This window comes from Channa argus, chromosome 19 (genome assembly GCF_033026475.1).
Source record: "Channa argus isolate prfri chromosome 19, Channa argus male v1.0, whole genome shotgun sequence".
In the NCBI taxonomy this organism is placed as follows: domain Eukaryota; kingdom Metazoa; phylum Chordata; class Actinopteri; order Anabantiformes; family Channidae; genus Channa; species Channa argus.
In genome coordinates, this window is record NC_090215.1 from 19,780,928 (window position 1) to 19,807,056 (window position 26,129).

The 26,129-nt window shown below is 40.8% G+C and overlaps 1 protein-coding gene across 9 annotated transcripts in view; it reads left to right on the top strand.

Annotated features, from left to right (window-relative positions):
• The window catches only part of LOC137104355 (nebulin-like), a 75,569-nt gene extending 51,828 nt beyond the window's left edge, over positions 1–23,741 (top strand). For 5 of the 9 annotated variants that reach the window (XM_067485345.1, XM_067485351.1, XM_067485346.1 and 2 more), the window contains 36 exons: positions 100–210; positions 1,103–1,213; positions 1,748–1,858; positions 2,019–2,129; positions 2,481–2,591; positions 2,746–2,856; positions 3,238–3,345; positions 4,434–4,544; positions 5,173–5,283; positions 5,477–5,587; positions 6,401–6,511; positions 6,972–7,079; positions 7,299–7,409; positions 7,610–7,717; positions 8,525–8,635; positions 8,821–8,931; positions 10,985–11,095; positions 11,431–11,532; positions 11,856–11,960; positions 12,081–12,194; positions 14,041–14,139; positions 14,428–14,532; positions 14,622–14,729; positions 15,659–15,769; positions 15,939–16,055; positions 16,141–16,251; positions 16,563–16,667; positions 16,751–16,855; positions 16,975–17,079; positions 17,290–17,382; positions 18,079–18,360; positions 18,726–18,903; positions 19,531–19,623; positions 20,022–20,141; positions 20,423–20,553; positions 21,241–23,741. In XM_067485345.1, the coding sequence (XP_067341446.1) occupies positions 100–210; positions 1,103–1,213; positions 1,748–1,858; positions 2,019–2,129; positions 2,481–2,591; positions 2,746–2,856; positions 3,238–3,345; positions 4,434–4,544; positions 5,173–5,283; positions 5,477–5,587; positions 6,401–6,511; positions 6,972–7,079; positions 7,299–7,409; positions 7,610–7,717; positions 8,525–8,635; positions 8,821–8,931; positions 10,985–11,095; positions 11,431–11,532; positions 11,856–11,960; positions 12,081–12,194; positions 14,041–14,139; positions 14,428–14,532; positions 14,622–14,729; positions 15,659–15,769; positions 15,939–16,055; positions 16,141–16,251; positions 16,563–16,667; positions 16,751–16,855; positions 16,975–17,079; positions 17,290–17,382; positions 18,079–18,360; positions 18,726–18,903; positions 19,531–19,623; positions 20,022–20,141; positions 20,423–20,553; positions 21,241–21,417 (4,239 nt within the window). In that variant the 3' untranslated portion in view covers positions 21,418–23,741. Of the gene's footprint in view, positions 1–99; positions 211–1,102; positions 1,214–1,747; positions 1,859–2,018; positions 2,130–2,480; positions 2,592–2,745; positions 2,857–3,237; positions 3,346–4,433; positions 4,545–5,172; positions 5,284–5,476; positions 5,588–6,400; positions 6,512–6,971; positions 7,080–7,298; positions 7,410–7,609; positions 7,718–8,524; positions 8,636–8,820; positions 8,932–10,984; positions 11,096–11,430; positions 11,533–11,855; positions 11,961–12,080; positions 12,195–14,040; positions 14,140–14,427; positions 14,533–14,621; positions 14,730–15,658; positions 15,770–15,938; positions 16,056–16,140; positions 16,252–16,478; positions 16,668–16,750; positions 16,856–16,974; positions 17,080–17,289; positions 17,383–18,078; positions 18,361–18,725; positions 18,904–19,530; positions 19,624–20,021; positions 20,142–20,422; positions 20,554–21,240 lie in introns of those variants that run through there. The other 4 variants (XM_067485348.1, XM_067485349.1, XM_067485353.1 and 1 more) reach the window with 4 other exon arrangements.
• The last annotated feature ends 2,388 nt before the right edge of the window (positions 23,742–26,129 follow it).

The following is a 26,129-nucleotide window of genomic DNA, read 5'->3' on the forward strand; positions in this document are numbered from 1 at the left end:
AGTCTCAGGACGGACCATTGCAGGTGTAATACTGCAGAAATTACGGTGCCGGGTGTTTGCAGTTTACTTGGTTGTTTACTGTGTATTTGTTGTTTACAGGTGAAATACAGGCAGGCGGGGAAACAGCAGGCAGCATCGTCTCTTTACTCCAAACTGCCGGAAACTCTGGAGACCAAACACGCCAAAGAAGCGACTGAACTGCAGAGTGAAGTGAGTGTTTCTCTTCTCCTCCCTCTCTTACTTCATGTGATGCTCTTTGGATGCACGTTTGTTCCCATTGGTTCTATTCACACTTTAAGTAGACTTGTTGTTCAAAAAACCAACAAACTGTAAAACAAGCAAAGGACGTCTGTGCATCGCTCTTTAACCCAGACACACACAGACTCTGCTCTTTGTAAGAAGACAAAACCTAAACCCGCTATTTGTTTTATTCTAAACATAGATTCTCAATTGTCCCAAGAGGGTAAGATAATGTAAGAGGTAGTGTTTTTAACCATGCATATAGTTTTGGCTTTTGTTTTTGTTTTTGGTTTGTAGATATGAATTTCACAGATATCTGCTTTGTGCTTTGTTGCTAATACTGAAGGTCTGTGCAGAGCTTGGGGCATAACAGATAGTAGAAGAGAGGATTGACTTCGGGTCTCATGCTAGCTGTGGTTTAAATGGATTGTTGTAGGTTTATTGTACAGAGGTGTTGGTGAAAGCTTCTGTCGCCCAGACTCATTGAACAGTCAGGCAGCAGTACAGATAAACTCTGTTTCAGTGAGGCTCATAGCTCCAACCAATCAGATGAGGGCATGTTCAGAATCAAGGCGCTTCAGGTCTACTGAGCTCATCACATCTAGGCTTTTTTTTAAACATTTTACAGACACAGAGTTTTGGATGGTCTCATTCAGTTAGATGAATCATTATTTTTGGTGTTAATGTGAGTAGTTTGTGAGCAGTTATTATAGAAGGAAGTAACTGACGGAAGGAACATTGATTGTAGAAATAAATATTGCTGTTGTCTTACATTGATATGAACGAGAAGCCGGTATAAACTTAAAAATGGTTTTACTGGAGATGAATCACTTTGTGCTATTTGATTCTTTGTGCCTCACAGAAAAAGTACAAAGATGAAGGAAGAAAGGAGATGACATTGCCTCTGTACTCTCAGCTGCCTGAAACCTCAGAGACCAAGTTTGCCCGGGAGATGTGTGAGATGCAGAGCGAGGTATGACTCTAAAAAATAGTGAACACATTCATTGTTCTTGCATTGTTCATCCTTTCATTCACAGACTGTTCTTATCTTTATTCTGGTATTAATAAAAGTACTAGAATCAAATGCAAATGCAAGTAAATATTCAGTGCTGATGTCGTACATCACTCACCTGTGTTGTTCATAGCAACGACCCTCAAAACTGTTTCCAAGACAGAATATTGTAAATATAATGTTGTTTTTCACAGGGGCTGAATGATGTAACAATCATACTGGGTTTGTCTGGGTCATTGCTGAGCCTGCTCAAACAGCTCATAGGGATGTGAAGCAATCCCACTAAATTTAAACTAGAGAGGAAAAAGTTTTTTTGTAGAAACCGAGCGGATTATATTGTTGCAATATAATGTGTACAACAGAAATTAAATCTTAAGGAATCTTAAAAGACTGTACAACACATTCAGGATGCAGTTTGGAAAAGACACTGTCCTACTGTGGACTCGCCTTGTTAATAGCAGAAATCTCAATGTCGTGTTGTGTTGTCATCTCCAGAACAAATATAAGGAGATTGGAAAGAAGCTCCAGACTGTCAGTGTTTACTCTCAGCTCCAGGAGACCAGTGAAATCCAGTTTGCCAAAGCTGTTTCTGAAATACAGAGTGAGGTACGTCAAGATGTCAGCTCATTTAAAAGCTGCATGTCAAAGTTAATGGCAACAAGCAACATTTGTTACTTATTATAAATTCCTCTGATTAAGTGAAAGCCTAAAACCTTTATTGCAAATACACTGAGTAGTGACTCAACAGTATGTTCTTGTGTTCTAGGCCAAATATAAAGAGTCTGGGAAGAAAGACATGTCCAGCTGTCTGTACTCGAAGCTGCCTGAGACTCTGGACACTCAGCATGCTAAAGAGGTTTCACAGCTGCAGAGTCAGGTGTGTACAGATAATGTGTTCGGGCCATTGTGCACGACACTGTTGCTCTTTGGTGCTTACTGTCCACTAACCCTTGGACAGTAAAAGGAAAAATATTGCTGTGGCCAGTGAGCTGCACATGCCACACATTTAGGTTGGTCACTGTCGTTATCCTTTCCAAAGATATAGATAAATAATTAACACCAGTTAGCATCAAAGCCAGTGACTTTTATATCTTCAAAGGTACCTGAAGCATTTGTATCAGTTTAAATGTTTGTATGGTTTTCATATGGTTTCCAATACTGAGCTCAACACGGGATTAAATAAGTAGGATTGTACGTGTTTTCCCTGTGTCCCTCCATCTTTGTGTAGGTGAAATACAAACAGGACAATAAGAAGGATGGGGGCAGCTCTTTTTACCACCAGCTACCTGAAACCACAGAGACACAGCTGGCTAAAGAGCTGAGAGACATTTACAGTGAGGTGAGGAACAGCAAACATTTGAAGGGTAGACGTCAATCTACTGGGTGTGTGTGTGTGTGTGTGTGTGTGTGTGTGTGTGTGTGTGTGTGTGTGTGTGTGTGTGTGTGTGTGTGTGTGGTAAAAAAGCTAAAGTGAGCTGTGTTCGCTTCCACAGGTAAAGTATAAAGAAGAAGGGAAGAAGGAGATCAGTAAGAACTTGTACTCGCTCCTCCCAGAGACAGCAGAGATGCACTTTGCCAAGCAGATGTCAGAGATGCAGAGTGAGGTGAGGACCCTGAACGCCTCACAGATCCTTCATGTTCCCAGTTTGTTTTGCTTTGATTGTTGAAACTTTAAAATATATTTACTAAAATTAATAGATTTTTATTCAAATATTAATCCATACTTGTTTGGGTTAGTAGCTTTTCTTGTGTCTGTTGCATTCTGCCGCATGTTGTATCAATGATCTATATCAAGTTTTCATTTACTTGAAGTTCACATGTGTAATAGTAGCAGTTTTTATGCATATATCAAATTTGCATGATTTTTTTAAAATACATGAACATAACTTAAATACACTCTGCTGAGTCAGTCAGCATGTCACACTGGTTTGAACAGGAAGTAGTGGACACTGTAATAATCTTTGTAATGAACCTTCTGTTTGTAGGCAAAGTACAAAAAGGACAAAGAGGATCTGCCAAACACGCTGTTCTCTCTGCTGCCTGAAACCTGGGACACTCGGTTTGTTAAAGAAATGGCTGAAACACACAGTGAGGTGGGAAACTTTACCATTATGACTAAATCTCTTTACACGCAGTCATTACAGGGACTCACGTCCTATTTTGGTGCAAAGACTGACAATGTTATATAGTTTGGTGCAGACTGAAACAAACAACCACGTTTTCATTTCTTATTGTATACGTTCAGTTTTATGCAACACAATTATTGGACCTGCACCTCACTCCCGTTTTTATAGCTCAATATTTCATTTTAATTATCATCATTTTACTCTAACAGTTGCCAGGTTTTCTACATTTTTAAACGTTAGTCTTCTGCACTATAATTAGGGAGCCAACAAAACCACCTGCTAGGAAATATTAAGTTTTTTAATAATGCAGTTATTGGGATCTACACATCCACCATTGCATTATTCCCAAAAGCATGTTACTGAGAGCTAATGTAATATATAGAATTGTACAGATGGTCAAAATACTGCACACCAGTTTTTTTTTACTAGATCTCTGCCTGTTGATAAGACAATTTCTCACTTGATGAGAATTATTAGACAAATATTGTGTCAGAGCAAGTCGCGGAAGAGCCAAAAAGTCATAAAGTGTTGAGTCAGAAGAATGAATTGTTGGTTTTGGTCGTTTCATGGAATGAAAATAGAAGGTGAAGTCACATGAGGCCTTCATGCATGTTAGTCCTGTGTCCAGAGAGACAAAGTTAGATGTGTGTGCTCTGTCTCAGTCACTCTGCTGTCTTAACATACAGATAAGCTGTCGTCTATTCTGGTCGTGTTATCAGAAACACCTTCAGAGCTGCTGGATTCCTCCCTCTATCTGCTCTTTCTACAGTTGTGCTTTGAAAGATCCAGCGTGTTATGTTCTCTTTTGAACAGATTTATCCTCTAAACAAAATGAGAAATCACATCAGCTGTTAATTTGTCATCCCACACTGTCTATTTGCTTCATCTCCTCTTTGGTCTTTACATGACAGGAGCTGAACGCAATCTAAAAATATGAAACTGTGGCAGAAATGTTGTATGTCTATTAAAACATTAGTTGCAGATGTGGTGTCAAATGTCATGTGTCGGTTATGTAAGACAAGCTGTAAAACGTATAAAATGTTGTTTTCCTGCAGGTCAAGTACAGGGAGGCAGGAAAGAAAGAGGCCAGTAGTTCTCTGTACCACCAGCTGCCAGAGACTCTGGAGACACAGCGTGTTAAAGAGGTCACTGAGCTGCAGAGTGAGGTATCTATTATTCACATTCACTTATCCACATTTCATGATGTTTAATATTTGATCATCCTTCACTTTATTTGCAGTTCAATATTTAGCATTTATTCATGGATAAGCTCTCATTAATATGCTCCAGTTGCCCTGCAGCATCATGAATAAACATTTTCCAATGTAAAGATGGATTTGAGATGTGAAATGAACTCCCTGTCTTAGGCTGAGAGAATCTCAAACGCCAATGTTATTTTTCCAAGAATTAACGAGTGAATAGTGTTTGGCCCTTTGAAGGCACTTTGCCAAATGCTGTGGATATTTTTACAATTCTGTTTGTAGCAACAGCAAAAGGATGTCAGAGGAAGGATTTATGTAACATAGCTCAAATATTCTTTACAAAAACTGTAATTAACTGTAATCAGGTCTCTCGCTTACTGCAGATTAAGGTTTACGTGGGTATTTTCGTTTGCTGAACTTGCCATAATGATCAGATTTTGTATAGTTATAATGCGGTAATATCAAGGTTTCTGCCTGCTTGAATTAAAAAGTGCTCTGTGCACCAACAGGTTTTAGTGGTAAATGAAAAGATTAAGATTATATCTAAATTAATGTTCGCTTTTTTTGTGCCACCTGCTGCTGTCTGCTGAAGAACAAGTATAAACAGAGCGGGAAGAAGATGATGTCGTCCAGTTTGTACACTCAGCTGCCCCACACGGCTGAAACGCAGCTCGCTGCCAAGATGTCGGAGCTGCAGAGCGAGGTGAAGACTCAAGCGCACACACACACACACACACACACACACACACACACACACACACACACACACACACACACACACACACACACACACACACAGTCCTGCAATAAAGGGATACATGGAGATGTTAACAGATGATCCCACTGTCTTTCTCTTTGTTATATTGTTATTTCTGAATGAGTCTCTCTGTCTTCAGAATAAATATAAAGAGGACGGGATCAAGGGCCTTTCTCAGAGTTTGTACTCTCAGCTGCCAGAGACCCCTGAGACTCAGTTAGCCAAAACTGTCTCTGAGATACAGAGTGAGGTGAGAAAGCACATGTTTAATTGTTACTTTGTTCTGCTCTGTTCCTTGATGACCTTTTTCCCTGGATCCAAACCCCAGACCTTCTTGCTGTAAGGTGACAGTACTGACCTACCTCGCCAGCTAAACCTAACTTAGTCCCAGTTGAGTCTAATTACTAACAGATCTTTTGATAGATTTTGGTTAAATGTAATGCATCTTCGTACATTAATGAGTTGTTAAAAAGCCTGTAAACGAGGCACAAATGCCCATAAGTCCAATTATTGGCACACTCCCCACAAACTAGCAGGGAAGCTCATGGATGGAGAAGAATTGGCATTTGTGAACGCAGCTCCATGTACCAGCGCACAATCTGTTGGCATAGTTCATGCTGGGACTCGTGCTGCAGAAGGATGTTTATTCTTGTATGAAGCCAGTCTCAACACATTCCTGTACGGGGACAAAAGCACCTTGTCATTTGGAGCAGTTTCACTGGAATTAACAGATGCATTTTGGCCGTTTTGTTGTCTGACACTTGGAGTTGCACCCACACACACTAGTAATCTAAAACACTCGATAGTTGGGGAAAATGAGTCAAATCATCACCGATTTGGCCAATGAGATTCACCTTCACTTGCAAACACTGAGTCAACAAAGAAAACAAATAGAAAACAGGTGGTTGCTAATGAATGCGTAAAACAGCAGGCAGGTCATTAACAAAAGAGCAACACGTGCGAAATAATTTCAGTGATCACTGCAGCAACAACATGTACTATATTTGTGGTAAATGATGTGTGTGTGGTGGAGCCAGCAGGTGACAGGTGATGTTTTCCTCAGGCCAAGTACAAGGAGGCGAGCAGGAAGGATGCAACCAGCTGTCTGTACCATCAGCTGCCCGAAACGCTGGAGACTCAACACGCTAAAGAGGCGACGGAGCTGCAGAGCCAGGTGGACTTAAGGAGCATTTGAATGTGATTTTTAAAAATCCGAATTTGAAATTACACTATTGTTATAACTAAGAGGAAGGAAGCATTATTATCTAAAATTACTTTTGATAGATAATAATATATTTGTGGGTTTTTTGTTTTTTTTGGATGAAAAAGTAAAGTCATCATTATTTATATTATTTATGTAGATTTTTAATGTTGAAATGTTGGGTATTGCCCAGAGTCTTTTGATTATTATACTTTGTGTTACCACAGGTCATTTTCCAAACCATGTGTTGTTTTACAGTGATTTTAACATATTACTTAGACTCTCAGATGGACATTCAAAACCATCATTCTTTTGACTGTGAAAACACTGGATAAATGTGCTATGTTCTGTGTGAATATACCTGAATTTTAGTGGAATTACCTTCAGCTGGCTCTAGCATCCGTCTCTCACTTCGGCTGTGTTTCCTCTCCAGGTGAAGTACAGGGAAGGTAAAAAAGAGCTGAGCACCAACCTGTACTCTCTGCTGCCCGAGACAGAGGACATGAAGTTTGCTAAAGCCGCCATGGAGCTTCAGAGTGAGGTAGGTGGACGTCCACACTAGTGCTGTGTTTTTTCTGCTCCTTGATAGGTTACATTCAGCTTCATGCTATGAAACAGGACAGTTCAAATTTTGAATTAAAACAAGCATCAGGAGCAAACAACTGCATAAAACATATCTAACTGTTGCAAACACGGAAACCTCATATTTTCTTTCTGCTTTGTGTTTTCATCCTTTTATGTCAATGTGGATGTTTCTCAGAATAAATACAAGCAGAAAGGCAAACAAGAGATCAGCAGCAGCCATTTCCACCAGATGCCAGAGACCAAAGAAACTGAGTTTGTTAAGCAGATCTCTGAGCTTCAGAGTGAGGTGAGAGGCTCGTCTGTGTGCGGGGTCGAAAAAATGCATCACAGTTTGTCTGTATATGGTTAGTTTGCTCAAATCGAATATTAATATTTTTAATCTAATTCAGAAAAAATATACTGTGGTTGTTTTTAACACTGTGCTACTTTAAATCCCACGTCCACGTGAGTTAGTTTCTGCTTTATATGTATGTTGTGTCACTGTAGACAAAGTACAAGAAGGACAAAGAGGATCTGCCCAACACTCTGTACTCGCTGCTCCCTGAAACTCTGGACACTGAGTTTGTTAAAGAAATGGCTGAGACACACAGTGAGGTAGGTAACACTCTTTTTGTGTTTGTTCAACATTATAGTTTAATAATTTATCGAGAGTTCTACAGTGATAATGATGAAGTTAATGTAAAACTTCTTCCAGCCTATGAATCTTTACTCTCAGCAGGTGGTTGGAATACAAATCCTATTGCACTTCTCTTTTTCTAAAAGCCCTGTGTACTGTTCATGTTATAGTGACTAGTCTAAATTGTAATAACTGGTAAATAACATATAAATTGTTGTTGTCAATAGTAATTAAAGTCTAAAACATACCTTTAAAATCATAGTATCATCCTACATTTGAACTATTAAAGCTTATGTTTCAATAGTTACATTCCTATATAAATAATTTATGTGATTCTTTTGTCTTTTTTTTTTTATTACATATATATTTTTTATATCCTGCATAAAAATGTCGTATCCATCTAAACAGTTATTCCTTCCTCATACACTTGGCTGTTTAGAAAATACAATAAATTACATATTTAAGCATCTGACATTTTGCTACACAGTGTCTGTCTTAGTGAAAATCTGTCTTAAATAGTCTGTCGGGTTTTAAAAAGTGCTAATTGTAACCATTTTATTAGCAGCAAATTTATGGATCCTTTTTTTTTTAAATAGCGTTGGTCCGTTTGATGCAAGACTTTAAGCCATATCACATTTGAACGATCAGAACCTCAAGATTCTAATGGTGTAAACAATTAATGTACTTGTGTCACTGTCTGCAGAACTGTTGAGGAGCTTTATGTTGGTCGCTCCTTTGTAGTGTGCTGTGCATCTAATAGTGCTGTTGCTGCTGTTTTTTCCCAGAGTAAATATAAGGAGGCTGGTAAGAAGGAGCTGGTTCATTGTCTGTATTCTCTTCTGCCTGAGACTAAAGAAACTCAACATGCAAAGGAACAAACTCAGCTCTACAGTGAGGTACAACCCAATGAAATCAATACAATATTGATGAAATTATAATACTAATAACTTAAGTTAGAGAATCAGCAGAGTCCCCACACTGTTTAACACTTGTTCTATAATGAGTAAACTGTAAGTAATAATTTGGCAGGTGTGTCTAATATTGTCACACAGTAAAAGTTAGCTTTTGGTTTGTGCTGCAGAAAGCGTACAGGGAGGAGGGGAAGAAGGAAGCCGGCTGCTGTCTGTACACCCAGATGCCCCAAACCATCGAGACCGTGTTTGCTAAAGAGCTGAGCAAGACACAGAGCGATGTGAGTCTCACGTGACCTTCAGTGTCACATTAGTAGAAGTTATATTCTTTTTGTCCAGTTCATGAGCTGCAGACTGGAAGAAGATAAGACACGTCATTTTCTACATTTGCACAATCGTACATTTGTTTTAAAACAGTCATTTGTAGTAATTTGGCTAACACAAGTGTTGGTTTCCTAATTTCTATAAGTGAAGATTTTAAATGATAAATTATATCCATCCTAAAACAAAACGATGAGAGCTCGGACGAGACACGAGATGAGTCCCTGTGCAGCAGGTGAGGAGAGAACATGCTTCAGAGGAACAGATGGGACATCCCACAATGATTTCAGTTTAACACACACACTGAGTGGGAGTGTGTTGGTATCATTTTGTCTGCTGAGGCGTGAACACCCAGAGCAGCTGTGTTGTGCTCTATAGCCTGAGGACACAGACACTGACCTACTGCGCACACGCACACGCACACGCACACGCACACACACTCAACAGTGGCAGGTTGAAGCTCATAAACTTAGACTAACAGATATAATTCAACAAAACTCTTACATTAAGAGCTTTGTTGGGATGCAGGTACGTAGGGCAGGTGAACGATAGAGACACCTGTTATCTGGAGCACTTAAGAATGGAAATCACTTAATGTGGTCAGCAGAACATAAGAGAAAACTGTCTGGCAAAGAAACAACTTCAAAGTGTTTTTGTGACAGGATATTTTAGTTGTTATTTTGTCTTTTAAGCACAAAGTGAAGGACCTGGTCTCAGACATGTAAAAGACCTGTAAACCCTCTATAGGAGAATGAACCACAGATTTCAAGATGCACAAAATGTCCACAGACCATGTTTTTTTGTGCTTATTGTGTGATGATGTTTTTGTACCATTTTGCAGTTTCTTTTTCAATGTTTTGTGTTTAATTGTGGTGGTGGGTCTTAGAGGACGCTTTACATGTCCTTATAGAGTTTTGTGTGTTGGTTATCTGTCTTCAACTGTTTGTGGTTGTTTACTTTCTTCATTTATGTAATTTTATTTCTGCGATATTTGACAGGTAGAGTTCAGTTCCCAGTTCTTTCTGCAGCTGTTTCACTGTAGACTTTAACATGTTTTATTTCAGGTGGCTGCAGATATTTTCAAATTTAAAGTTACTAGATTTTTTTAAGTTCTGAGTACATATTATTGGGAGGGGGTGGAAATGCTCTCGGGAGTCTGGCCTCATTAGGACCTCTGATTTTATGGCACCACTTAAATACGAAGGGTCTTCATACAGGCCACACCAAGCTGTCAAAGTGGACAAATATTAATCTACAGTTATACAAGACAAAATGAAATTAAGTATAAAAACTCTTAAGCCAATTCCACTGCATTGCTGCAGTCAGACGTATAAGAATTACTGTGTTTTAAAGCGTGACTGATGTAGCGACAGATGAGGTTTATTGTTGGTGTCGGTTGGCCCAGAGGGAGTGAAAGCAAAGCTCGGGTTAAACTGGGGCACAGGTCTGATGCTTTCTGACTATTGACCGAGAAATGTGACGCTAACTGGAGCATGTAACATACCTACACAACAGCAGCCAGACTGTCTGCAAAACACCCTGACAATAACACTGATCTTAGACCCACAGGCTGCTGAATTTAGTGCAGGAGAGTGTGATGGCTTTGTTATCTTCTGTCCTGCTCGCAGCACAGAAACCCAGTTTTAAACCATTATTATAGATATTATCAGGCTTTTAGTTTGACATTTATCTTTGTCTTAACAAACAGCCGCTGTATGTGATTGTGTCCAATCTCTTGCAGCTTTTCCTGAATTTTCCTCACAGTACATATCTAAACAGTTGGCTTTCAAACCCAATCACTGAAGCTGAAGCTGAACAGAAGGCAGCAAGTTTCTGCATCGTGCTGTGAATTCTTCTGTCTTACATTGGAAGCTGCTCGTCTTTATTTTTAGGCCAGTGAGAATGAGCGTGTTCTCAGTCGCTTTTCAGCACCAGGCGGAATTAGTCACTGGTTATTTACTCCCTCAGTCCATCATGTTCATTATTATCTCTTTTCTCCCCGTCTCGCTGTAGAAGCACTATAAGGAGAAGTATAATCAGGAGAAGGGGAAGGCCAGCTACACCAACATGAAGACCCTGCCTGAAGTGGACCACGCCATGGAGGTCAACAAGAACCAGAGCAATGTAAATATACAAAGATTTGTTCATCTCTGCACTGTAAAATACGTATTTGTTCTGTGACTGTGTTGGCAACAACTCATAACTGAATGTTTCCTCAACTGTTTGGAGTTTAGGGAATAAATAACAAATGAATCTTCTGTTGATTCTATTTTGTGTATTATCATGAGCTTATTTTAATGGTTTAGTGATGTTACAAAGATCATTAGGAACTGAAACAATCACACATGGTTTGTTACGTCATGAGTATTACATTGGACTCTTTTCTGTCTCAGTCTCTTCTCTCTGAGTTTTATGTTATGAAATAATTACTGTTTTGGTTTTAACTCTGCTGAACTCAGGTCAGCTACAGAAAAGGTAAAGAGACGCTTCATCACTACAACACAGTGGCAGACAGACCTGATATTGTCAACGCCACCAATGCTGCAAGACTGGCCAGTGATGTAAGTGTGTGTGTCTGCAACGTCCTGTCCAACATAGATTTCCATGACAACAGTCTTGTTCACCAGCTGTTCTCTGAGGGGAGCCGCTGATAATTATAGAAACCGTTATGCTTTTAACACTGAACTGTCAGAACTGTCATTATGTAAGATTGTTCTGCAAGTGTCATCTTCATGGGAGGTGTGTGTGTGTGTGTGTGGGAGGGGGTAGACATTTAGTTATGTTTAGCAAAGTCTTATTAAGGGGCTAGTGCATTATGTTCATTGTCACAAGTCACAACTTTAGTAAGGTGTGTGTCTGTGTGTGTGTGTTTGTGTGTCCACAGGTGGCCTATAGGAGTAACACTAAACAGCCGATTTACAGCGACAGCTCTCTGTTGGCCAGAACTGACATCCAGCATGCGAAGGAAGTCTCAAAACTAGCCAGCCAGGTAACACACATACACAGCCTTCCCAGCATGCACTGGGCAGATGACTGGGAAGGATTTAGGGCAGATTTCAGGCCTGTTGCACAGTTAGTTGGTGGTGAGTTCTCTGTCTCTCTGGTGCAGGTGAAGTATAAGGACAGCTTCGACAGACAGTTAAAGGGACAGAAGCCCTGTTACAACCCGATGGACTGTGTTTCCTTCAAACACACACAAGCTGCTGGAGCTCTTGCCAGTCAGGTGAGTAGGAATTGATGATTTAATATAATTAAATGCTGCAGTGTAACACAAACATTTTAAAAGAAAAAGATCCTGAAATATAAATAATAAATATATTAAAGCTACAATATTCAGCGAGCACTAGCATGCGAAATCAGCCCTCCCTCTACCTGCTCTGCTACACTCTGCCACGCTCGGCACAGCCCTTCAGGTAGTAGTTATTATCAAATTGCAATAAATAAGAAGCTAAAAAACCTCAAGCAGAAATCATTGCAATTCTCTGCTCGGTCAGAAGGCTGAGTCTCGCTATAATGCTGCCAGTGCTGTTCAAGGAGCCAGGAGGAATCTGCAACACCGCTACTAGTGAAAATATAGTCTATACAGTCTATAATACAGTTACTGTCTCTTTACATGTTATCAAATCATAAAACAAAACAATACGTTCATTTTGGTCTTGGAGGAATCACTTCTCTGAATGTTTGGATAAGAGGAATGATTACAGCAACCTTCAGTGTACATAATGTCACCTGACTACTGTTAGATAGTTTGTGAGTGTTTTCATTATCCCAATATCCAGTGAAATGGTGACTTAAACTAAGCTTCTTGGGGCTGGAGGTGAAGATGAGATCTTATTGTTTAGATTTTTAGGAAACCATTTTGTTTTACATTTAAAACAAAAATGCTATTAGAATTTTAAACCACTCAAACTGGACAAATTCAGAGTTTCAGTTACAATAATGAGATATTGTGTAGTGAGCCAGAAACACGTTTTTATGTGATCGTGTAATCTACCTTTCACCTTCCACATGTCGAATGAGTGGCCATGATTTAACAGCTCGAATGATCAGATTTATTTCTCCAGTTTCCACTGCCAGGAAGTGTGTGTGTGTGTGTGTGTGTGTGTGTTTGCGCATGCGGACACACATCTCATTCGCTTTGAAACGCTCTCTTTTGGTCTGTTGTGTGGGTGTAACCATGGTGACCTTTCTAAGGCAAATGGAAAGGGATTGTGGGATGAAAGCTGGAGAAGCTAAACAGGTTACACACACACACACAGATAACTGAACTGATGTACGCACATGCACATAACACTGATCACACATATGAAGCACAAACATGCAGATTTTTCCATGGTTCAGCTTTAGTTGCTGCCCACACAGCCCCACAGAAGAGCCTTTCCACTTCATGACATTATGTAACAGCTTGTTGTACTGAATGCTGCCTGGTGTTCAGCAACGCTGCACGTTCACTCTGAGCTGCTTTATGGAAAAAGGATCCTCAGCACCAGGATAGAAAGCCTGGTCTGAATGCAAGCTGTGGAACAGCTGCTGTAGATGTGGTCAATCCTCAAATTGCTTCACCTAGTTTTTTCCTGGTTGGAGAATTTGGAGAAATTTCTCACTTTGTTTAGGGATGAGATGTGTGGTTAACAGGGACAAAATGTAAAAATGGAAAGTAAACAGGCTGTTGGCGGCTTGATAAAACCTCTAGACCTCCATCCTGTGTCAGAACAGTAGGGCTAATGGCCAATTGGCATTTAATAGGTGCAGCATTGTGTTTTAATACCCAAAACAATACAAAATGCAATTAATGGATATTTTTTTCACTGTGCACAATAATAACCTCAGCTCCACTCAGACGTAAACCTGAGAAGAAGATATGGTGAAAAACAGAATCAGAAGATTCTGTCTTCAGTTTTCTTTTTTCCACATATATTTCATGAAACTATATTAAAATAAATTAGAATACCATAAAGAAATATGAATAAACCAACTCATTTTTAAAATTTATGGTGAGAAATGCTGTGAAGAGAGTGATCTTACCACAAATAACCATTTTCTAAGGAGAATGTTTGTCTTTCTTCCAGGTGAAGTATAAGATCAACCAAAAACCAGAGAGTTCTTCAGACCTGCCAAACCTCCTGCAGCTCGAACATGTCCTGTACGCCACCAAGCTGCAGAGCAACGTAAGACAACACACAAAAACACTGTTTTTAGCTGTATCACAGGTTCATATACGTCCACTCCCAATATAGGAAATAGGCCTGCAGCACTCTAGTAACATACAGTATTTCTGCACTTTGACCATTGTGCAAGTTCAATCCACAGCTACAGGAAGCTAATTATCAATCTGTTTTGTCAGCTTAGAAATATTGTCTTTGCTGATATTTGCGACTGGTGAAGACCAGATCGTAATTTGTAACCAATGTAGTTCACTTACTTTTGCTTGCCACTGTATGTGCATGTGTGATCAGGCGGAGTATAAGAAGAAGTACCAGCAGACGAAGGCTCACTATCACAGAGCTCTGGACACGGCTGAACAGCTCCACCACAAGGAGAACGCTGTGCTGCACAGCCAGGTTACACACAGGAAAACCAACGTTATCACTTCTTTTTTCTTCATATTCCCTTTATCTCTCCGACTTGATTAAATCATTTGTTGTTTCAGGTGAAGTACAGAGAGGAGTATGAGAAGAACAAAGGTCACTCTCTGATGGAGTTTGTAGACACTCAGATGTACAAAGTGTCAAAAGAAGCGCAGAAGATGCAGAGCGAGGTAAAACCTTGTCGTCTCTCAGTCTTCCTGTTTGTCAGGGCGCAGCAGGGCTTTTCCTCAGCAGCACAGAGCAATGAGCTTCTCTCTGACATCCACCGTCAGCGTTTTCTGGGCTGCAATTATCCAAAACTGAAACGTGTGTGTTCATTTAAAACACATATACACCTGATCGATTTTTAAAATCCAAGTGAACAAACCAGTCAGGGATCATAGGTGGCAGAGTCCACTGAGGAAGGAAAAATGAAATGTCCAAAACTAACAGGAATCAGACAGATTGAATCCAAAGAGAGCAGAGGGAAAAACTGTAGCTTTATCTATACAGCACTGGGGAGGTGAGTGAGGAATGAGCCACAGGTGAGGGGGCTGTGGCTGAGCAAGGCAAAGGGAAGGTGACAGGGACATCTGGTGGCCAGAGAGGAGATGGCAGAAGGCAGAGAAACAAATAAAGAACCAGACACTAACCATTTTTATCAAAGCATTTCCTGTCATGGATCAGAGTGAGTGGTTCTGTAAAGCCTCCATAGGCCAATTTGTGATTTGGGCAACATTATAACATTTTTATTTCACTTGAGGAAATAGTTGCTTTGTTCCGGAACATTTTCAGCTTCTAATTAATCCACATTGACAGTTTCTGGAAAGAAGACAGTGATTCTGCATTTGTTCTGCAGAAACATTTTGATTTGGTTGTGCTTTCACTATCATTTTTTTCAAATGGCTGCCTCTGTTGTAAAATTGCTCTCTGAGCCACCTTAAGCTTGTCTGCTGATGTGTTTTAAGTAGTTTCAACAGTGGAGCTCCATGGTAGAGGAGTAGCATAAATCGGTAGAGTGGGAGATTCAGTGACGGCTCAGGTCTACACGTGGGATTCGTTGGCTGTGGAATCCAGAATATAACCGCACTTACACCCTGTGCTTTGGTCTTTCTGTCAGAGGGAGTATAGGAGGGACTATGAGGAGCAAATGAAGGGGAAATCCCTGGTTGATGTAGAGCAGACACCCGGATACCTGACGGCCCTCCATGCCAGCAGTCTGCTGAGTGAGGTAATGTTGAAAAGAATATAGCAGCCAGTTTCCATCCTCCAAATGTTTAAATATAAATTTTCTTGGTGTAGTTTTAGTTTAATTCTTTTTGTTTTCACTCTTAGTCACTATTGTTACTTATTTATTCATTTATTCATTTATTTATTAATGTCGCATTCCCTCTCTGCAGAAGGAGTACAAGAAAGATCTGGAGCAGGAAGTGAAAGGACGGGGCTTATCTGGTGTTGGGCTGGAGGAAACACCGGAGCTGCTGAGAGTTAGAAAAGCAAATCAGATACTGAATGAGGTATAAAATCACTCCCAGGTGATCTGAGTCAAACCTGAGTGTTAATGTGTTAATTTGTTGTTGGTTGTGTGTCCGCTGTCTGCAGAAAGAGTATCGCAAAGATTTGGAGACGGACATTGTGGGTAAAGGCATGAAGCTGAGCGCCGGCGTCCTGGAGATACAGCGAGCCAAGAGAGCGTCAGCGATCCAGAGCCAGGTTTGATGTGATATGTTTGTTACAGAAGCAGAAATCACCAGTAACGATGAAATATAAAAAACCTACAATTATTGGTTTCTGTGAAAGTGACAGAATTGCTACAAATGCACATTAATAAAACAGTGAAGAACAAATAATTGCACCTGGCATCACAGACATTTAGAAAAGAGCACAAAGGTCACGAGACAACGGAATAAAAAAGCATTTTTATTGCTCTTATACAACAGCAGCCAGGGTGACATCCTGCAGATCCTTTACACTGACAACATATGTGCTGATGGACTGTGTGTCTCTCTGCCTGTGAAACACAGACATCCTACAGACAGATGGAGCAGCTCAGAGAAAACTCATACGGGATGGTTACGGACACTCCTGAGCTGCTGCACGCCTCCTATCTCAAAGACGTCTACAGCCAGGTCTGTGTGCAAAAAACATTTGCTGCAACAAAAACAAGAAATGTTCGACGAAAACTCCTGACCGTGTCAACTTCTCTGTGTAGAAAAAGTATAAGGACAAGGCCGAGCATCTGAAGGGAAGCTACAGTCTGGTTTCAAAAACCCCAGAGATGGAGAGAGTCAAAGCCAACCAGAGACACCTCAGCTCTGTGAGCACACACACTTTGATTTATTCCCAGCTTCACTAGCTTTTGAACAATCCCCAGTTTTAAAATGGTCTGAGCTTCCTTTCGGTTCACACTACCTCTGGCTCTCTGTCACCCTCTAGCAACGTTACTGCTGGGACTCCAAACTGATGCGAAGCCTTATGTCCTCTGTCACCGAGACCCCGGAGATCGTCCTCGCCCGAGAGAACGCCAAGAACATCAGCGATGTATGTTTACATGCTCATAATTCATAGACGCCTATTATTTGGTTGCATGATTACAGATAATTCTGCAGTAATAGTATTTTAAATAAACCCTATGCTCCTGTTATTATCAGCTCACAATATGTGCAGTGAATATGTGTAAGAAGCTGATTCACTTTCACTCGTCCTTTAAAGCCAAGCCGGTTTCTCACTGTTGAACTTGTCACTGTTCAGGTCCAATACAGAGAGGAGGTGGGCTGTGGTACCGCTGTCATGGACACACCTGAGATGAAGCGAGTTCGACGCAACCAGGAGAACATCAGCTCAGTGAGGACACACACACACACAAACACACACACACACACACACACACACAGCACAGTAATTAGGGAGGTTGGCTCATCAGGGTCAGTGTCTCTTGATGTCCATTTATCTGCTGGCGTTGTGTGGGTGAGGACTGAGGGAATGAGAAGAGGAGTGTGTGCTGGTAATGGAGGAGTGTTGTTAAGAGGAAGTGGCCAAAGTGTGTGTGCGTCTCCCATCATTCCTGACAACAGCACTGAGTTTCTGGCATCTACACCGAGCATCCAGATACCTCATGTTTAAATTTTCATATGAAAGCAAGTGTTTACATGATGGGAAGCTTATATGTTAGCTGTGTCCAGCATGGCCAAAAAAAGGCTAGTCAGTAAAAATTAAATGCTGGCACCCAAAGCACTTTACACTGCTGGTGAAGAGGTGAAATATATCCATCGGTTTATTCACATTTTTCCACTTTTATATACTTTAGCTTTAAAAAGCTTTACACTTTTCCACATGTAAAGCTCGCTAATTAAAGCAGGCAAGCAGGGGGTGTAAACATGAAAATAGATGAATAAATAAAATGGGACCACACATAACATGCAGTTTTTAAATGGCAGCAGCTCCTCAAGCACAAGATGGAGAAGTAAACACCTTAATAGAAAGAAATATTGTGTAGTTTGATCCCAACAGTAGAGTATTTCCTGTCTGTCTTGCTACCAGGTCAAGTACAAACAGAGCGCAGCGAAGGCCACCAGTGTTGGAGTGACTCCAGAACTGGAGAGAGTCCGACAAAACCAAGACAACATCAGCTCGGCAAGACGCATACAAACACGCTCACTGTACACATGTGCTTATTTCTCATGTGAGTATCACATTTACAGTCATGTGTGTAAACAGGTGAAGTACCAGCGCGGGCTGCAGGAGATCAGGGGCCGCAGCTGCACCGAGCTCGACACACCTGAGTACAGGCGTGTCAGGAAGACACAGGACTCGGTCTCTATGGTAGTGGTCTGGTTGCTATGGCTCCCACCTGGGCTGTGGAAGACGCTAACCTGAGTGATGTGACACCATGGGTGGGACCACTGCACTGAGACTAACACACCCACCACCAGACAGAGTGGAGGACAGAGCTGTGTGTGTGTGTGTGAGCACACGTGTGTGCATGCGTGCACGTGTGTATATGTGTCCTAATAATAAAAGCATAAAAACATTCAGTGTGTTGTTTTTTTCCTTATTTTTTTTGTTGCTCACTGACCAAATGCACCCATACGTGTGTGTGTGTGTGTGGGTGGGTGGGGGGGAGATCTGTGTATTAACACATTGTATCCCTGTGTGTACTTACTGGGCCTTCCTTTAAATTCCAAAAGGCCAAATACCATGAGGACTTTGAGCGTGCACGTGGCCGAGGCTTTACGCCGGGATTGGATGATCCCGGCATGGAGCGCTACCAGAGAGCCAATCAGATGATGGGAGAGGCCGGCTACAACAAAGGGATGCACTCCCAGGGCATGGAGATGGACAGGAGACCAGGGGGCATCATCGTAGGTGAGTGAGCTAGCACTCACAACCGGACGTGCGTGTGTGCGTGTGTGTGTGTGTGTGTGTGTGTGTGTAGGAGCTTTCTGATTGGACAGGGCTACAAGAGGTGGGCTGGATGTGTATCATCATCAGTGGTAACCAAATTTCCTTACCTGCATCTTTTCTTTACTTCTTTGTCCACTGTTCATTTTCATCTGTTGACTTCGGTTTTTTTTTTTTTTTTATAAAATTGATTCTGTCATTTGCACTTGGATCATAATGATCTACTTTTTGTAAAACCCTCCACACAGTCTTCATATAGTGTATTTCACAATAAAAGCCTTCACGAAAAAGAGGTGGGCATGTCCCCTACAATCATTGGAAGGCTTTTATTCTGAAAAGGCAAGTTGGTGGTTTGGCAAAAGTTGAACCTAATCTTTCAATGACTTATATTTCAACTGTAATGTTCTTATTTGCTCTGGTGAAATAATACTCACTCATTGCAGAAGCTGTGTTCTCATTTCCTTTGAATGTGTATGAAGAAGACAAATCAGGTTTACTTGTGTTCCTCTACAAGGCGACAGATGGAACCTGTTGGATTATTGCTGTCTATATAAACAATGTCTCTCTGAATAACTTTTCCCTCCTCTGAAGACCTGAAGGTGTGGAGGACAGACCCCGGCTCAATCTTTGACTTTGACCCTCTGGAGGACAACATCCAGTCCAAGAGCCTCCGCAGGATGTCTGGTAGTTCACCTGACTGTGGCCTGAGGCTACAAGTTATCACAGCAAAGAAATAATAGTAATGAACACTTAGCACTAGTGTGGGAGGCCGTTCATCTTACAGTTTCATTCACGCTCTTCCTTTTAATAGCAGGATTTACACACCAGTTAATTAACATGATCACATGGGGGGTGTGTAGTTCCACTGGGTGCAACTTGTTAAAGATGCAAAAAGAAAAAAAATCTCCCTGTTTCACTTTGGTCATCTTTGATCAGATGTTTCAGGCTGTTTCTACCTTTTGTCATAGGACTAACACCTTTCTCATGCTGAAATTACAGCTTCATTTGTCTAACTTTTACTCCTTGGATCTCTTCCTCTGCTTGTTTCCTGATGTGATCACTTCTTCTGTGGTGCCTGTTAGAGCGAGCTGACTGCAGGCTGAGCAGAGAGGACTCCCAGCAGTCTTTCAGCCACAGCCAGGATCACTCTGTTAGCTCGCTGACCTCTGACCTCTGGGACCGCAGTAGCACCGGAACTCCTGGTAGCTCTACTCTTATCACCTTTGATGTAAAGGCACAGAACAGTGGGCTGAGGGCACGGATGGACACTTACTCACCTGCGTGGATGTTTTTTTTTTCCTCTGGTTTCTAATCCGCTAATGCAACTGACTAAATCACAGTTTCTTTGCAGGTGTCTTTGTGTGTGAAGAGCACTGTGTGTTTAAATCATCTCTGATATTTGCCTAAAAATCACTGTGTGATCACCGGGGAGGAGCGGATGCAGGAAAGAAGTTTTAGACTGACTCTTTTTGTCGTCCCCCAGCTCCCGTGCTCCCTGGAGCGTACCATCAGGGTGTCCAGATGCAGCAGCAGCAGCCGTATCATGGCTACATGCACCAAACCAGCATGTCATCTGTCAGATCAGTGACTTCACCACCGCACTCAGGCACCATGGTACAGTCCTACACAAACTACATTTCAAGCAGACTTATTCCCAGCACACAGCCAGTGATAAGCAATAGCTAACGGTCCACCACTAAGATCTGAGCCTAAACACACAGCCCCCCCCTGCCACATCTTCTGGTTTGGTCTTGCAGTTCAGGTTTTCAGTTTTATTATTCATGGTTAAAAACCTAAATCTTGCTGGTTCATTTACTGTATGTCAGTCACTGGTACCTGCAGAACATTACATTAACACAATACAAAACTGTATTGTAATAGTATGTGTTAAAATAAACATGTTTAAATGACTTGATTTGCTGATTTGGTTTTAAACCAAGTTAATTGTTACTGTACTGTTTTTATGCACAACATTATTTTAAATAGATGACATTCACCAAATACATGTGCACACACACAAACAAAAGCATCAAGTCTATGCTCTGAATATGTTTATTGGTCAGATGGGGTCTGAATGTAGAATTAGGACTAAGGAGACCTGAGTTTCAAGACCAAGCTGTGCTTTAAAAGCAAAAAATAAAGACAAATATTGCAAACTTCAGATTAGTTCCACATTTACATGGTCAACAGAGAAGGGAAGTTGGTAACATAAAAAGTCTCATCAGGGTCTTTGAGGCAGCAGAGATTTGTGCAATCACACTCATGTAAAAGAAGATCTAACCTCTCAACTCTCATTTGCAGCGTGTTTATCGGGCGCTGTATGACTACGCAGCTCAGGACCACGACGAGGTTTCATTTAGGGACGGCGACGTCATCATTAACGCGCAGCACATTGACGAAGGCTGGATGTACGGTACCGTGCAGAGAACCGGCAAGTCCGGCATGCTGCCAGCCAACTATGTGGAGTGTTGCAACTAGAAGAGGGTTAGAGTGAAGGAGAGAGAGGACAGAGAGGTCAGGTAGGGGAAGAATTAAAAATCCACCCTTACTGGTGTAAATTCAGCAGTTGGTGATGTTCTTTGGATTTCAGAACAGTTACAGGACAGAACAAGTGTTTTTTTTCTGTGAAGATGATTAAGTCATCTTCACCAAGCAATGTTTTTTTTTTTTTTTAGCTGCTCCTCTCTGTCTCTGGGGTCAGTTCATGAAACAGAAACAGAGAGCCGGGCAACACCACAGGAGCAGGAAGTGTGGTTTGATTTAAGGAGGTGGTTATAAGGAGAAGAGTTGGCTTCTCGGTTTGTTCAAAAACAGCATCATCTCTGAAAGTAAAAGTCCAGGCTGTCAGAAACAAAGTGGATTCACCCAGAATGCATTAGAACATTTGTGATAACAACAAACCTGCTATAATCCACAGGACATCAGACTGCTGATATCAGGTATTAGAGGATGTGGGGGTGGAGATATTTATCTAGCATGCTGTCGATACGTTAGGTCAAATCATACAACTTTAGAAGAAGGATGCATGAAGAAAGAACGAAATAAAGATTCTAAACATGTGTAGGTGTAGATCCTTCAATATTATAATCAGTGGGAAGTTTTAAACTGGTTCAGGGCCCATAACTCAAATGTTTTCAGAAACTCAAGCAGAATATTAATAACACCGTAGGCACTTGATGGTGATATTTTGTGTTTTCCTTGTTGCCAACAAATCCCAAACCAACAGTGAATTGACTCTGCAAACAAGTATTTTGTGTGGCACAGAGCCCACTGCTGTTCAAAAACCATTGTGGGAAACAAAGACGTTCACACACTGTAAAGCCTCAAAGATTAAATCACAGCCAGTGGCCTCAATGAAGTATTTCACACAGTAACTGACAAGTCTGGAGTCATGAGTTTCTCAACTGTGTGTGAGGAATCACAATTAAACAGTAATACACACACATGCTGTAAAATTCACTGCACTAAGATGCACTCAAACATAATATTTCAGTAATAAATGGGTCAAAGAGTGTTGGTGTGGAACAAAACAGCAGCTGGTAAAATGGACTGACAGGTGAATATTTCCCTGATATCACACCAGTTCTAGTCAGATACTAGAAACCAAATGTGGAATAATCCACTGCTATTTTTGTTTGACTAAAATTGACATATACCAAGCGGAAATGAGTGAGTTTCATTTACTATCTACAACTAATAAATATATATAAAAATAGTATGTTTCCAATAAGAACAAGGGGGCTTGGAGCTGAGAGCAAAAAGTATCACCCAACATGTTGTTGCTTTGATGCTTTAATGGGATTTGTTAACAGCACGAAAACAAGAGAATATCACCTGAGAGCCTCTTTAAGATTGGTGCAGATGATGAGAGGTGCAGAGGAAGGAATGAAGAAAAGACAAAGGTTCAAATCGGACTTCTGTCATTAAGAGAGGAGTTTGAGAATTGGGACAAAAAGAGGGATAAATAAAAGATGACAAGTAGAAAAAATGGCTTTTCCCGAGAAACAATGCAACCAAAGCAAGGAGAGGGTGGATGGATGAGTGGATGAATTAAAGACTATAACACATTAAAAAGAACGAAAAAGATGAATCAGATTTAACTGTTTATTTATCCTCCGTTTCAATTTATATTCAGGTGAGTGTAGTTTTCGTTTTGATTGCTGATTTTTAATCTCCAGAAAGATGGAAAAGTCACAGCTTCAGCACTAACCTCTCTGTTTGTAAAGGACTTAACTAACACACTGTGTCTTTCTGTTTCTTGTATCAGATAATTTCTTTAATATTTTTGAGTATAAATACGAGTTTTCATGTCAAGTGGACTGAAATCTGAACCGACTGTTTGAGTATGTCGCAGACTATTTTGATACACGGGCTCCTCTGTTTTGGAAAGATATATTTTACTCTTTCACTTGTATGTGTCCAGTAAGTTGTGTTTTTAGGGTTTGTTGTCTTGCTGTGTGGATTGCATCCTAGTCATGTGCTAAATAATAACTTCACTCAGCAATGATTTGTCATCCTAGCTGGTAAGCATTTTTTTTATGTTTGATTTTTATAAATACTAGATGCGACAGCAAATTATTTACTGAGTATTCATTTGTTAACTGTGGTGATTTTGGAAGAGGCAGTGCTATTTGGCTTCTAATGTCACCAGTGCAAAGTTTTTGATTTATCACAAATTATACTAAATTTATTTACATATTATTTTAAACTGTGTATCACTGTATCTCGGTCATGTTTTTTGTCATATGGTAATTGCAGTGTGTTAGATGTGGGAGAAATAAAAACAAAATTGTCAAGAGAAATGTGTTTGTTTTATTTATATGCGCGAGCACACGCACAAACACACACACACACACACAGAGGCAAAGAGCATTTAATTTTAAATTAAATAATTGATGTTAAAACATGATTAATTAACGAGCCATGCAAGTTGCTTAGTGTGGTTCCTGTCTAACCTCATTTGTCAGTCTGTCCATCACCAGAGCAAACAAGAAGGGGCTCAGAGCTGATCCTTGATGCAGACCCACCTCCACCTTGAACTCCTCTGTCACACCTACAGCACCTCACCACTGTCTTACAGCTCTCATACATGTCCTGCACCACTCTAACATACTTCTCTGCCGCTGCAGACGTCCTCATACAATACCACAGCTCCTCTCTCGGCACCCTGTCATACGCTTTCTCTAAATCTACGAAGACACAATGAAACTCCCTCTGACCTTCTCTGTACTTCTCCATCAACATCCTCAAAGCAAATACTGCATCTGTTGTTCTCTTTCTAGGCATGAAACCATATTGCTGCTCACAGATGTTCACCTCTGCCCTTAGCCGAGCTTCCACTACTCTTTCCCACAACTTCATTGTTTGGCTCATCAGCTTTATTCCTCTGTAGTTGCCACAGCTCTGTTCATCTCCCTTGTTCTTAAAAATGGGCACCAGTACACTTCTCCTCCAGTCCTCAGCATCCTCTCACTCTCCAAGATCTTGTTAAGCAAACTAGTCCGATTCTAGACACTTTCCACTCTCCTGTAAATTAGTTGCTCCACTTTAAAATTTTGGGTCAGTGACTGCTTATGTTATTTGTAATATTTATCAGTTTGAGTATTTTTATAGTAAAACAAACTAATAATAATAACTAGAATGGGCATTTCCTGCAGAAAATGCGTGTGATTGCTGAAAGCCAACCGCTGCACCTGCTGCAGCCATCGCCGAATCTGCAGCTCTGAAAGTTGTAGAAGCGACAGGCAACACTGTAGCATGTGTAGTTTTTTAAAATATTGAACAACTAGTGAAAGCACATGAAACAATGAAGAAGTTTTCAATTGCTATTCACCAACTCTCCAGCAGATGGCAGCCTGTCCAAAGGAATCAACTGTTGCCATCTTGCCCTCTCAACACTAAGGAAGTTCTTAAGATAAAATACCAAAATTAAAAGCACCCACAATAGCGCCCCCCAGTGGAGAAACGTTTAACACGCGTGTTCAGGGCAGTGTCCTGCACGTATTTGTTAAGTTTCATTCAAGTCAGTCATTGCATTAGCTTAAAAAAAAAAGATCGAAAAAGACGCAGTACCGCGAACGGCCGCCAGGTGGCGCACGTGGTCGTACTAGGGGCCCTGTAAAACATAGAAGTGAAATCAGAAAAAAAAAATGTTTTTTTAGGACTTAAAAAACGAGTTAAATAACTGACCACACGGTAGCGCTAGAGAGCCCACACTGTAACATGTGAAGCATTTCATCATGGGGCATCATGGGTCAAAGTTTCATAACAATATCATGTGTAGTTTCCGAGATATTGCCATGTGAAGATTGCTCTCATAGACGGCAATGCAAAGTAAAAATCATACAAATATTTATAATAATTATTGTACATCAGCTGTCAGCCCACAGAGTAATACATCAACTCTCCTAGCTGTGCTTGACATATTACAGTTGGAACCATGTTTCTAGCTGTAAGCGTGTAGGAGTAGTAGCATGTGAAAACAAGTAACATAAACATGCTGGTAACTGACCACACGGTGGCGCTATAGAGCCCACGCTGTAACATGTGAAGCACTTCATCATGGGACAGCACTTCACAAAGCTGCATCATGCTACCATGTGTAGTTTTTGAGATATTGCAGTTTAAACAATACTCCCATAGATGTTCCATTCAAAAAAAAATTCATATTAATATTCATAATAATTACAGTACATTAGCTATCAGCACACAGGGTAGTGAGCACACCTCTCCCAACCATGCTTAACATGTTACAGTTGGAACCATGTTTGCAGCTTTTACCATTTAGGACTTACAGCACGCCGAAAAACGGGCGGAAGAATACGGAATAATAATAATAAAAATAATAAAATTAAATACTGGAAACAACAATAGTGTGATTGCTTTCAGCAATCACACTAATAAATCATTTGAGCAGCAGACAACTTAAAAATTTAGTCTGCTTTTACGACCAGCATTTACTTCCGGTGTTGTGTCGGCTTCAGTTCCTCTTTTCTTTTGGATTTGTTTTCACCTTAACATGAGCCTAGTCGTCCTTTGGTTGTGACCATGATACAGAACTAACTCTAACCCCAACTAGTTATCCTGCGACACCTAACTAACAGCTGAAGACCGAGCTGGGGGAGACGCATTTCATCGGGGAGCTTTCTTCGCTGTAACGCCCATTGGCCAGCGTCGTTGGCGCATGCGTC